This window comes from Antechinus flavipes, chromosome 6, assembly GCF_016432865.1.
Source record: "Antechinus flavipes isolate AdamAnt ecotype Samford, QLD, Australia chromosome 6, AdamAnt_v2, whole genome shotgun sequence".
Taxonomy (NCBI): Eukaryota; Metazoa; Chordata; class Mammalia; order Dasyuromorphia; family Dasyuridae; genus Antechinus; species Antechinus flavipes.
The window spans coordinates 8,543,014-8,555,519 of NC_067403.1; the positions used below are offsets into that span (position 1 = coordinate 8,543,014).

Consider the following 12,506-nt stretch of genomic DNA (forward strand, 5'->3'; position numbering starts at 1 on the left):
GGCAGTTGGGAGACAGATAGCTTTGGTCTGTATGATCAGAAGCACAAGAAAAGCTCTGGAATAGCTTCTGTTAGTAGCAAGTCCTTGGACTGGCTTGGCTTGGCCAGTTATCCTTATGACTGCTGGTCAAATGCTGTAGCAAAAATTAGAATTATCGCCGCCATTTCTATCTCAATCTTTTGGGCTACTCATGATACCTGTTTCATAGGTATAGATATATATTTCATGTACATACATGTTATTATGCACACATTTATGATAGGCTTTTTCACATCTTGAAAAATCAGTGTTAGATTCCTTACTGGGAGCTGGTCACCCTAATATATAATATATAATACCTTGTGGATCTTTGGCTGAAAATAAGTTGCTTTTGCTCCAATCACTAAAAATTTTGAAGGTCAAGATGGTAGATGCTATTCCTGAACGAGAGCTATGTGTATCTGGGTAATGGCTCTCCCAAATGAAGGCTTTTAAAGTAATACGAAAGATTTTATTTTTTTCAAACCAGATATAGCTAGAGATGTACCACCTACAACCAAATAAACACATTCAAGAAATCCTAAGCTTGTAATATTTTGCAAAGTTGCTTTATTTGCTCAAAAAAAAATGGCATTCTGTATATTCTTCAAGAAAACCAAACTGGTGAGAACAATCGTAATAAAAGGAGATTTACAGCCTGTTCTCCATACACTCTAAATTGATTTCTCTCTCAAACCCAAACAGAAAGCTAAACATTTGCCAAATGTATAGTTTGATTTTTTTCTATCATAATGCATTTACTTCCCAAAATTAAGCTTTCATTGATTCAAAGCTGATAAGAATCTGCCTTGAAAGCAAATTGACTGATCCCCCCCCCCCTTCCTGGCCTCTGAAGAATTGTTAGTTTGTAGCAATTTTTAATTAAAAACAGCTCCTACAGAAGAAAATAGGAAAAAAAAAACTTCAGGGAAAATAAAAATCAGTCCAGCCGGCCTTCAATTTCTTCTCTAAGGCCATGTTGATATAAAAGAGAGTTTGGAAGCTCCCTCCTTGCAAAATGCCCTTTGGGTTCCTGCTAACCATTGTCAAAATAGGTTTGATCTCCTCCCCTTCTTCCCCAAATTCTTATTAAATTGCAAATCCTTAGGCCACCTCATGGAAAGAGCAACATTATTTTTTCTCAATTCCTAAAAGCGAGTTATCTCAAAACATTTTTTTTTCTTTTTCCCCCTCCGAAATCAAACATCTAAACTCATTGCAACGACACTGTCTACAAAAAATCAGTGATAACAAGCTGCTCCAACAATAAATAGCAGATTACGACATGAATTCTTGAGACTGAAGCATACAGAAATAGAGCTGCAGGAGTAAAAATGTCGGTGAGCTGTTGCTTCCCCCTCCCCACAGGAAATTTTGATGACAAGCTGGGGGACAAAACAACTAAACAATACCCATTAAATCTTGGCGTCACCAAAAATATTTGGTTCGGTACCAACATTCATGTTAAAATCCATGGAACTAAAACTTTATCAACCCAGAATATTATTAATGTGTATTTTTTTTCTGAGCAGAATCATAATTTTCACTTAATCCTGGAGAGTGTGAGGAACAGGGAGGAAAAGAATATTATGGAAGAGAAATACCACCACAAAGAGTCAATAAAAGAGAAAATATATATATATATATATATATATATATATATATATATATATATATATATATATATATATATATATATATATATATATATATATATGGAATCTGTTGATTTTGGCCCTAAAATCATCATTTGAAACAAAACAAAACAAAAACTTTCATCTTTTAAAAGAGGATCTAAGAGCACAGTAAAGGGAAAGGAAGCTATTCTCCTTGGAAACAGAAACTACCCAATCACCTGAAGGAGCAAAAGATATAAATGGAACTGACACAGCACCAAGTTACCTTTGATAAATGGCAACTTTTTGAATATCAGTAACTTGGTCAACTTGAAGCCACTGAACAATATATTTTTTTAAACTTCCATCATTTGAAATGGTTATTTTATTTTTCCTTTTTTGTTTCAAGCAAATATATGTATATGTATATATAGACATTTACCTATATTACCATTTATTTAATATTAAAATGCAAGCCAAGTCATGTAATCAAAGAATTATAATTTTCCCTACCAAAATTTTTCCATGGACCAGAAATTTAGGAGCACTTTACTTTTTTCCCCTCTCTTCTTCCTAATTCCAGGACCTTTGCATGTTATGATCATATGGTTTACCATATGGCCATAACAAACTTGCACATTAAGGTACTTCAAAAATATGATCTGGATGTCAGCTGGGTGCTTTGGAAATGTAAAGACCAACAGAAGTATTACAATGAAAAAGATCACTTTTTCCTCTTTTTATTACAGGCTTGTCAAAGCACACAATTGTAAGACAAAACTCAAGAAGGAACTGAATATTAAATACATTTTTATGAAATTCTGATCTGATTTAGATAAACACACACACCATTCTCTTCAAAGCAACGAAGTATATTTTGCAAACAGTAAAGCATACTCTAAAATATATTTCTATTCCTTTAAAATGAAAGAGGTGAGACTCTGAAATGCATTCATGTACAAATCTTTTATTCTCCACAATAGCTAAATTACCTAATTCTAAAAGTTACCTGATCTACTAAAATAAATTTGGGAACAGGGACTGGGGGGAATGGGAGAAAACTGGAGAAGAGAAGGGAGACTGCTCACGCTGCTCTCTCAGTTCTATTCCCTCCAACCAAGAGGCATACACCCCTCAAAAAATTATCCATGAGCTACCATCCAACTTCAGTTGTTATTATTAGCACAGTTTTCTCTCGGCACCTAGCAAAATATGTTGCACGTTGTAGCAAATGATGTTTGCTAAATTAATATGTTCCTACCCAGAGTTTTATTTTGTTTAGTCTTTCCTCCACTGTTAGCCGGGGTTTCGAGACTACTTAAGGATTATCAATAGAACTGTAGGATACTAGAAAAAATCCCAAGCTTTCAAAGTCATCTTAGAACCAGAAGGCAGTTTAGAAATCATTTCCTCCAACTCATTCATTGCCCAGATGAGTAAACTGAGATCCAGAGAAAGTGAAATGGATGCCCAAAGCCATATACTAATTAGTAATGGCAGATCTAGAAATCGACACTACATCTCCTGATGTCCGATCCAATGTACTTCCCGCTACCCCACACGCCTTCCAAAACAGACTAAAGCTATAGTCTAGCCTTCTTGGCTTATGTCAAACTGCTCAAGAAAGTAATCCTACTTTGCTAAGTGTTTCTGGTCGAGTTTAGTTTTGTTTAATAGGAAGGAATGTAGCAACCCCCTTTTACTGCATTCACACGATTTCCTGGATGTCAGCTTTAGATAGAGGGTGTGGTTTTCTCAATGTATATAAGTATTATGCTTTATTTATCACTTTTCAGTTTCCTAAAATAAAATGCTAGTGTTTTTTTTTTCCTAAAAAAAACTACGACATTTAACTCCCTTTATTCTCTAGGCAGAAACTTTTCATTGACATAGTGCAAAATAAACAAACTACAACCTTTTGAATCAAGCCCAGCTTCATGGAGCCGGAGTCCAAAGTAGAGACAATTATCTGAATAACTTGGTGTGGATGTAGAAAAGCAAGGTATATCAATCTACTTCGGGAAGGTAGATGGGGACAGGAGATAGGGGTGGGGACCCCAAAGATAGAGAAGAGTATGGATCTCATCATCCAAAGAGCTGGCTAAAACAAATGAATTCATTGGATGTACACTTTGCCTTCATCGCCGGTGTTCCAAATCTATTTTGTAACCCAAAGATAATTATTTTGGAAGGCTGATCCATGATTTTATTCTGTGAAAACAGGCAAGCAACTTAACCTCTCTTGCCTCAGTTTCCCTAGAAGCAAAATGAGCATAAACATATTTGTCCTGTATATGTGATTACTGTGGTGGGGAAAACATCTGATAAATCCTAAATCAGAAAGGGGTTCTAGGACCATATGATGATCATACTGATTTTTTAAACCAGTGATCACATAGACTTTCCCTGATAGGACATTTTCTTACTTTCCAAGTATACTATTTGCCAAAATCACATCTGAAGAGAATATTCCAGGGATACTCCTTTGATTCTACTTTTATATTATACATGATAACCCAAATGTAAGATGTCATGTCAATTGATTTAGATAATTTCTTCATATTTCTATTTAGGGGCAAAAAAGTCTTCAAGTTTGAAAGATTTGGTCTAATGTATTATTTTCATTAAATATGCCATATCAAGCTCTACTAGACATTAAAAACAACAACAACAAAAACTCCTGAATCTTAGGGCACCGTCAAAGAAATTATTCTATGACAAAATTTAAAGGGTTTTAAAATGATTTTTTCTAAACAAAAAGTGATGTCATCTTTAAAGAAAATACAAAACTTTAAACCAAATGCAAAATAATAATAAAAGTTAGGAGTTCCTGAGTTTGACTACCCCCCAAAGAAACTGTTCTGTTTTTAAAGAAACAAGATACACAGGGAGATCTTTTCAAAAATCCTCCCTTGATATAATCCAAACCTAGCAACTTCATTATATCCTATTGAAATTTCTGAGGGCTAGTGCAAGGAAGAATGCCTAGTTTAGCAGTTCAGAACTGGCCATATAGTGTTTGAAAGAGAACTAGTGAATACCAAATATCACAGAGAAATCTGCCTTGGTTCCCAAAATAGGAAAAGGAGTGAAGGGAAGGAATTTCTTTGCACAACTTCTCTAAAACTTTCTGAATGTCAACGTACATTGTTTTTAAATCTGATTGTTAGTTGTTGAAATGCAATCTGTAACTAGTAATCTCTTCTCTAATGCTAATTATATACCTGTCTCTGTCTCTCCCCTCAAAAAAACCTCAGATATTTTCCCCAGTTTTTATTCTTTTTCCTTCTAATTCTTAAAGGCACTATCTTCTCCAATAGTTTGGGCAGGAATTTAAGATTCTAAAATCCAGTTTGAGATTGTGCATGGAGCAAACTGCACCCCCCCACCCCAGCCTTCCACAGACGTATGTACAAACAAGTATAAGTTCTAGGCAGCAATCAATGACCTCCACGCAGAACACAGTTGCCATTTCTAGAGATTCCCTGACTTCTTGGATTTTAGTCATGTTATGAATCGCATATAACATTCATGGAGCAATAACATGGAAGGCAAATATCAGTGAGAACAGTTTTTTTTTTTTTTTTAAATCAGTTCTTCGCCAGCCCTTGGCCAATCAGAAAGCAGGTCACATCTTGTTAGCTGTATCATATACATTGAACGTCATGAATTCTCCATGGCTTAACTGACAATTCATGCATGTGTTTTATTTTAGACAAACCTGGAGTGGTTCCTTTGGAAAGTTAGGAGTCAACAATCAAGTTCATCTAAAATTTCTCCTCCATTCTTCCCTCTAGCTGCACACAACTACACTGGACATTTGCAATCTGCAGAGGGTTGTGATTCTCTAAGATTTCCACTTCTAGTGCCTGTCAGTGCATCCCCACCAAACTCCTTTTGGAGACGTTTCCCTCCCAGGCTTGTGCCCCGGCAGCCACCTGGGCACACGGACCAGATGCAGCCTCATTTAGCAGGCAGCCTTTCCCTCCAGAAAGTAAGGTTTCATTAAATATTGAAATTGCAGGAGGCAAGCTTTAAGTTTGCATTTCAAAGTCCTCCCAAGTATTTCTCTTATTCCTGTTCACTTAAGTGCTTCTCCGGAGCTCGCTGATCTTTAAGGGGCAAGATCCTAAGTGGCCAAAAATGAGGGACAGTTTCTGTCAAGCCCCTCACCCCGGGCCACTTGAGGAGCTCCTCTGTCAGTCGTGGGATAGATAAAGTCAGGAACTGCTCACTTCCCCTCCCAAAGGCGACGACTCTCCGAAATTAAACCCCCAAATCTGCCCATTTGATGCTGAACATGTGCTCCTTAAGGACGACTCGGGACCAGCTTTTCCAAAGTCTGTTCCCGGGGTTCTTCCGGGATTACCTTTCCCTCCGGGAGGGGGGTGACTCTGACAAAACAAACGCAGTGGAGTTTCCCAGCGGCCCCCCTTGGGCAATTTACAAAGAGGGTCCCGAGTCCCGCAGCTGCCCGGGGCTCCCTCCCTATTCCCCAGAGCAGGTCAGCCGGACGGCCAGCGGAGCACTTTCCAACAAACCACTTTCCGAGCCCAGAGGCAGAAAGGGGCAGCGCTGGCTCAGGGGGAGGAGGGCTCGCAGGAGCCGAGCTGGGCGCTCTGGGCTCCCTCCAGATTTCAGCATCAACTGTGCTCTGCTCCAGGAGTTCGCAGGAGGGATCAGCGGCTGAAAGTCGGGCATTGCCGGGGGCGGGGTGGGGGAGGCATCCCCGGGCTCCCCGGCCGAGCAGCGGTGCGGGACCCGCTCCCCGGCCGGCCGGGGGCAGGGGCACGGGACGCTCGGCAGGATCCCCCCTCCCCCGCGGCCCCCGGAGGGGAGGTCGGGGCACTTACCTCGGTGCGAGACTGCAGCCTCTTGTTCATCTCATAGATCCGGTACTCGGGCTGCACCATGTACGGTGTGTGCCGCCTATAAAATGGGCCGAAAGGAGAAGAATAGAAGGGGTCATGTGGTGTGCTGGACATCTTGGCTGCTTGGAGGAAATCAAGCTACAGAGAGTAGCACCAACATCCATGCAGAGCACATGGGCTGGGGGTTCTTCCCAGTACAAAGTAGCTGCGCGCACACACACGCGCACACACGCACACACGGAGCCGCCGAGACACACTGACTGCAAACTGCTGGGGGAGCCGAGGCAGAGGCGGAGAGAGCAGGAGACGGGAGCGAGAGCGAGCCAGCGAGAGAGCGCACGACAGAGGAGGGAGAGAGGGAGGCGAGAGAGCACCAGCTCCGGGGAGAGGGAGGGAGGGAGGGAGGGAGCCAGCCCGAGAGGGAGGGAGGGAAGGAGGGAGGGAGGGGAAAGAGGGACACCGGGGAGACACTCCTGCTCGGCCTTGGCTTTGAGCTTTTAAAGCAGCAGGATTTGTGGAGAGGTCATTTCCTGTCCACACTGGAGCCTAGTTCAAAATAGCATTTTCCTGCCAGGCTGACCCAGGTCTCAGGTTTGGCCCACTTGCGCCCAGCCAGGACCCCGGGCAGCCGAGCGGGCAGCGTCCTTGGCACGGATGGGCTGTCGCCGTTGGGTCCGGCACAAATGGGATCTGCTCCCCAAGCGCAGGGAGGGCTGCGCGAGCCCGCGTTTGGGCCGATCCGGGGAGGATTTCTTGCCACTCCGAGGATTTCATCTGCCGTCAGTAGTTGCAGCAGCTTGCCACATCTCTGCACTTCGATTTTCTTTCCCTCCCCAGGAAAAATCCAGCCAAGGCGGGTCAGGGGTCGGGCAGGGATTCGCAGCCCGGTGCCCCGCTAGCCACAATCGAGAGGAAGAGGGAATCGACCCCAAACAGAGAAGCCGAATAATAGAATTTATAACGGGGAGAAATGCAAAAGGCAACGGCTCGTGCCAAAACACACATGTGTGCACGCGTGCATGCGAGTATTAAGAGCACAGGGATGGATGGCTCACTAGAGAAGCAGGGAAATTTTTGCAGAGTACTAAATTGCAAATCATCTCTGGGAGTATCCTAAAATAATACACCCAGCCCTGCTAGAGAAGCAGGCCTTCATTCCTAGGGCTCTGGAAGTGTATCAGTCTTCTCCCAAGGACAGTGTATCCCAACTAGAAGTAAGCCCAAACTGCCTCCTGGAGACAAGGGAAATCACCTTCTACTCAAAGCTGGGATCCAGATGCCGAGTCAACTTGGCTGGAACCATCAAGTCCAGAGTTGACACTGCCTGACTTTAACAAATACTTAATATCAGGGAAAATAACAAAGACACAGAGAGAGGCAGCCAGTGGACAGATGAGGTAGAAGACAGACAAACAGAAAGACAAAGACAGAAAGAGAGAGTCTGGGAGGCCACTGAAACTCATGATATGTGTAGAAAAGAACTAGAAAAGAGTTGCAAATGAGACATTTCCTCATTTCCTCAACTTCAAAGTTGAAGGAATTTTCTGTTTCAAATGGGATTCGGAGTCCTCCAGATCCACTAGACAAAAAGGGATCCGTTGTTCCCAAGTCTGTGCTCACCCTATTCAGAAACATGTAAAGAAATAAAATTCTCTGCATTCCCAGTTTGATCAGTTCCTTTCCATAATGGGCAGGGACTTGATGCAGTCCATCCCATACTTCTGGCAATACTAAATAGAGTGCTGTTGGTCAGTATGTGATTAGAGCAGGTATTATAGTAGGAACGCTTGGAAATTTTGCAAGGAAATCCCAAACCAGCCACGGCTTGCTCGGTGTCAGGTTTCATTACAAATCCAAGACCTGGACCAAATTTGCTGCGAGGTTTGTCAAGGCACACACGACTTTCTAGAGGCAGGGTTTCAAACAAATTGGGGTTGATTTATGTTTTAGTGTGGAGACCACTGCAAACCCCAATGATTTCTTGTTTTCTAAACCTCCAGATTGAAAAACCTGGGTTTTCTTGGGGTCCCATTTGGTATTCGCTTAACCATTTTAGCACAACATTCAAAGCAAGCATGGAGCTGCAGGAGGCTGCTAATCAAAACCTGGACTAGGATTTTGCTCTCATTAATCCCATGTACCTACAGGGACAGACTGCTGCTAGATCTAATCAGAAAAAAAAATCATCTTCCTGGCACTTATAACCCTATAAGGGTTTCAGGATCAGAAATAGCAGTGTCCTCAGGATGCTTAATGAGGATCAGGAGGTGAACAAGGGATTGATCTGGAAAAAATACAGTAGGTCAGACTGAAATTCTTGTATAGCTCTTTCAATCAGAGGATCGTCTCATAGACTTTAGAAATGGCAAGGACCTTAGAGACCAGCTAGTCCCCTCCCCCCATTTTATAGTTAATGTCTACAGTTCTAAATTTTTTCAAGTGAGAAGACCTCTTTTTTAGGATTAAAAAATGCAAGGATTACTGGGCTTATATCCCAAAGAGATCGTAAAGAAGGGAAAGGGACCTATAAGTGCCAAAATGTTTTTGGCAGCCCTTTTGTAATGGCTAGAAACTGGAAAATGAATGGATGCCCATCAATTGGAGAATGGCTGGGTAAATTGTGGTATATGAATGTTATGGAATATTATTGTTCTGTAAGAAACGACCAGCAGGATGAATACAGAGAGGCTTGGAGAGATTTACATGAACTGATGCTGAGTGAAATGAGCAGAACCAGGAGATCCTTATACACTTCAACAGCAATACCATATGAGGATCAATTTTGATGGACGGGGCCCTCAACAATGAGAGGATCCAAATGAGTTCTAATTGATCAATGATGAACAGAACCAGCTACACCCATGAAAGAACACTGGGAAATGAGTGTGGACGACAAAATAGCATTTTCACTCTGTTGTTGTTTGCTTGCATTTTGGTTTTCCTTCCCAGGTTATTTTTACCTTCTTTTTAAATCTGATTTTTCTTCTGCAACAAGATAACTATAAATATGTATACGTATATTGTATTTAACATATACTTTAACATATTTAACATGTATGGGACTACCTTCCATCTAGGGGAGGAAGTGGGGGGAAGGAAGGGAAAAGTTGGAACAGAAGTTTTTGCCAGGGTCAAGGTTGAAAAATTACCCATGCATATATTTTGTCAATAAAAAGCTATAATAAGAAAATATTGAATGCTGAAAAAAATGCAATGAAGCTCATGTTTAAGTAACTATAGTGCACATATCCACTGGTTGTTAAAATACATAATAACAAAAGTCATTACAAAATCCTGCATCCATTTTAAGGGAATTTCTGTTGTATTAACAACACAACTATATACATTTGAAAATAATTCACGCTTGTTCAAGATATTTAATTTATTTAGTCCTTAGTCAGTATATTGTTTACTTGTGGTTTTGCCAATAGATTTATGAACTGCTTATGAAACGTCATTGGCTTCCCAGACCCCACATTTTAGTGCTGAATTGATATTATTGTGTCATTTGTTCTTGTTTCATGGATGTGAAGTCTCTCTCTCCAACTAGATTTTTAGTTGCCAAGTATGACTTCTACATTTCCTAAAATGCATCAATCATTGCAATGCTGAGTAGTCAAACATCACTTATTTCTTCATTGATTGGCCAATTGATGAGACCTGGTTAAAAAAAAAATGAAGTTCTCTATCTTGGAAAGCAAAAGAACTCATTAATGGTATCATGGAATCAAGTGGATCAACGAATACCGAACGACTCAATATTCTTAATCTGTAGTGAAGTCCTATTTATTTTTCCCTGAGGCAATTAGGGTTAAGTGGCTTGTCCAGGGTCATATAGCTAGGAAGTGTTAAGTGTGTAAGGTCAGATTTGAACTCAGGTCCTCCTGACTTCAGGGCTGGCTCTATCCACTGTGCCACCTAGCTTCCCCTTCAAGTCCTACTTTTTAAAATGGGAATGCCATGACAATTAGATGTTGATTTGTATGTGTTTGCAAATTAGGTCAAATTCATACTTTTTATCCCATCACTCAGACTCTTCCATCATAACTTTGCTTGATCAAAACCTATCCAACTTTATCTTCCTTTACTCCTGAGACTGTATTGGCACATAGGGAGTATCCTCATCCTTTCCTACAGAGACTACATTCCTACAAGCTTCTGAGCCTTTGTTCATGAAGGCCCCCATACTTTGAGTGATTCCTTATAAGGATATGTCCCTCTATTCTTTGCTTATTTAAATCCTATAAATGTTTCACGGGACAGGTAGTGGTACATCAGATGAAATATCCAGAGCTGGAGTCAGGAGGACTCATGTTATGGGGTTCAAACACTTACTAATTGTATGGTCCTGGACAAGTCACTTAACCCTGTTTGTCTTAGTTCTCTCATATGTAAAATGAGCTGGAAAAGGAAATGGCAAACTACTTCAGTATCACTGCCAAGAAAATCCCAAATGGAGTCATGAAGACTTAGATGGGACTGAAACAATTGAATAACAAACATGGTTAATCATGTTATAAGGTCCTTACCTTCAAAAAGATTCCAGCCTATTATCTGAAACTGATAAGTAGACTATACAACTGAAGAATATATTGCAAAGTTACAAAACAGAGTTATATGACTGTTCAAATAGATGTTCATTGTAGTCTGAGGGATGAAGATAGTTTTCTAAAAGATCTAGCATGTGGATTGAACTTCAAAGGATTAGTAGGAATTTAAGAGATGAAGAAGAAAAATGAGACATAGAGCTTATACCCCAAAGAGATCTTAAAAAAGGGGAAGGGAAAGGGACCCATATATGCAAAAATGTTTGTGGCAGCCCTTTTTGTAGTGTCTAGAAACTGGAAATTGAAGGGATGCCCACTAATTGGAGAATGGCTGAATAAATTGTGGTATATGAATGGTATGGAATATTATTGTTCTGTAAGGAATGACCAGCAGGATGATTTCAGAGAGGCTTGGAGAGACTGACATGAACTGATGCTGACTGAAATGAGCAGGACCAGGAGATCACTATACACTTCAACAACAATACTGTATGAGGATGTATTCTGATGGAAGTGGCTCTCTTCAAAAATGAGAGGATCCAAATAAGTTCCAATCGATCTGTAATGAACAGAACCAGCCACACCCAGAGAAAGAACACTGGGAAATGAGTGTGGACCACAATATAACATTTCCACTCTTTCTGTTACTATTTGCTTGCATTTTTCTTTTTTTTCTTCTCAGGTTATTTTTACCTTCTTTCTAAACCCAATCTTTCCTGTGCAACAAGAGAACTGTATAAATACGTATATTATATTTAACATATACTTTAACATATTAAACATGTATGGGATAACCTGCCATCTAGGGGAGGGAGTGGGGGGAAGGAGGGGAAAAGTTGGAAAGAAGATTTTGCAAGGGCCAATTTTGAAAACTTACCCATGCATATGTTTTGTATATAAAAAGCTATAATAAAAAAGAAAAGAAAAAAGAAAAATGGGACATAGAGTTAGGACAAGATAATGGCTGTTTTGGGGATCACCATTCTCCAACAATAATTTATTAAACATCTGCTTTGTACTAGGACATAAGAGATATAAAGACAAAAATAAAATTCCTCACTTTCAAGGGAATTACATTTGATGGGGGGACAGAAGAGAAAACATATATATTTAAGGATGATGGGCAAGAGTGAGGGATGGGGGACTGGCTAGTGATTCCCATCTTTATGGGCATGCAAAGGTGATTTTAACCCGACCACAGTGTGAATGAATGAAAGTGAAGATGGAAAAGCCAGAGTGGAGTCAGGTTTTAAAAGACTTTGAATCCCAAAAAGAGAAATTTGTATTTGATCCTAAAGTTGCTATGAAGCACCTGGAATTTATTGATTTAGTAACATGGCCAGAACTGTGCTTTAGGGATCTCATTTTGGCAGTGTATGAAGAATGAATTAGAGAGAGAAGAGACTGAAGGAAGAGAGATCAATACAAGATTTCTTTCAAGAGTCCAAATAAGA

The 12,506-nt window shown here is 40.4% G+C and overlaps 1 protein-coding gene across 7 annotated transcripts in view; it reads right to left on the reverse strand.

The window, feature by feature from the left end:
* Window positions 1–7,320, reverse strand: part of LDB2 (LIM domain binding 2) — a 331,769-nt gene extending 324,449 nt beyond the window's left edge. Inside the window, exon 1 of one of the 7 annotated variants that reach the window (XM_051964684.1) lies at window positions 6,488–7,296. In XM_051964684.1, the coding sequence (XP_051820644.1) occupies window positions 6,488–6,619 (132 nt within the window). In that variant the 5' untranslated portion in view covers window positions 6,620–7,296. Of the gene's footprint in view, window positions 1–6,487 lie in introns of all 7 variants that reach the window. The other 6 variants (XM_051964681.1, XM_051964683.1, XM_051964680.1 and 3 more) reach the window with 6 other exon arrangements.
* Between the last annotated feature and the right edge of the window lie 5,186 nt (window positions 7,321–12,506).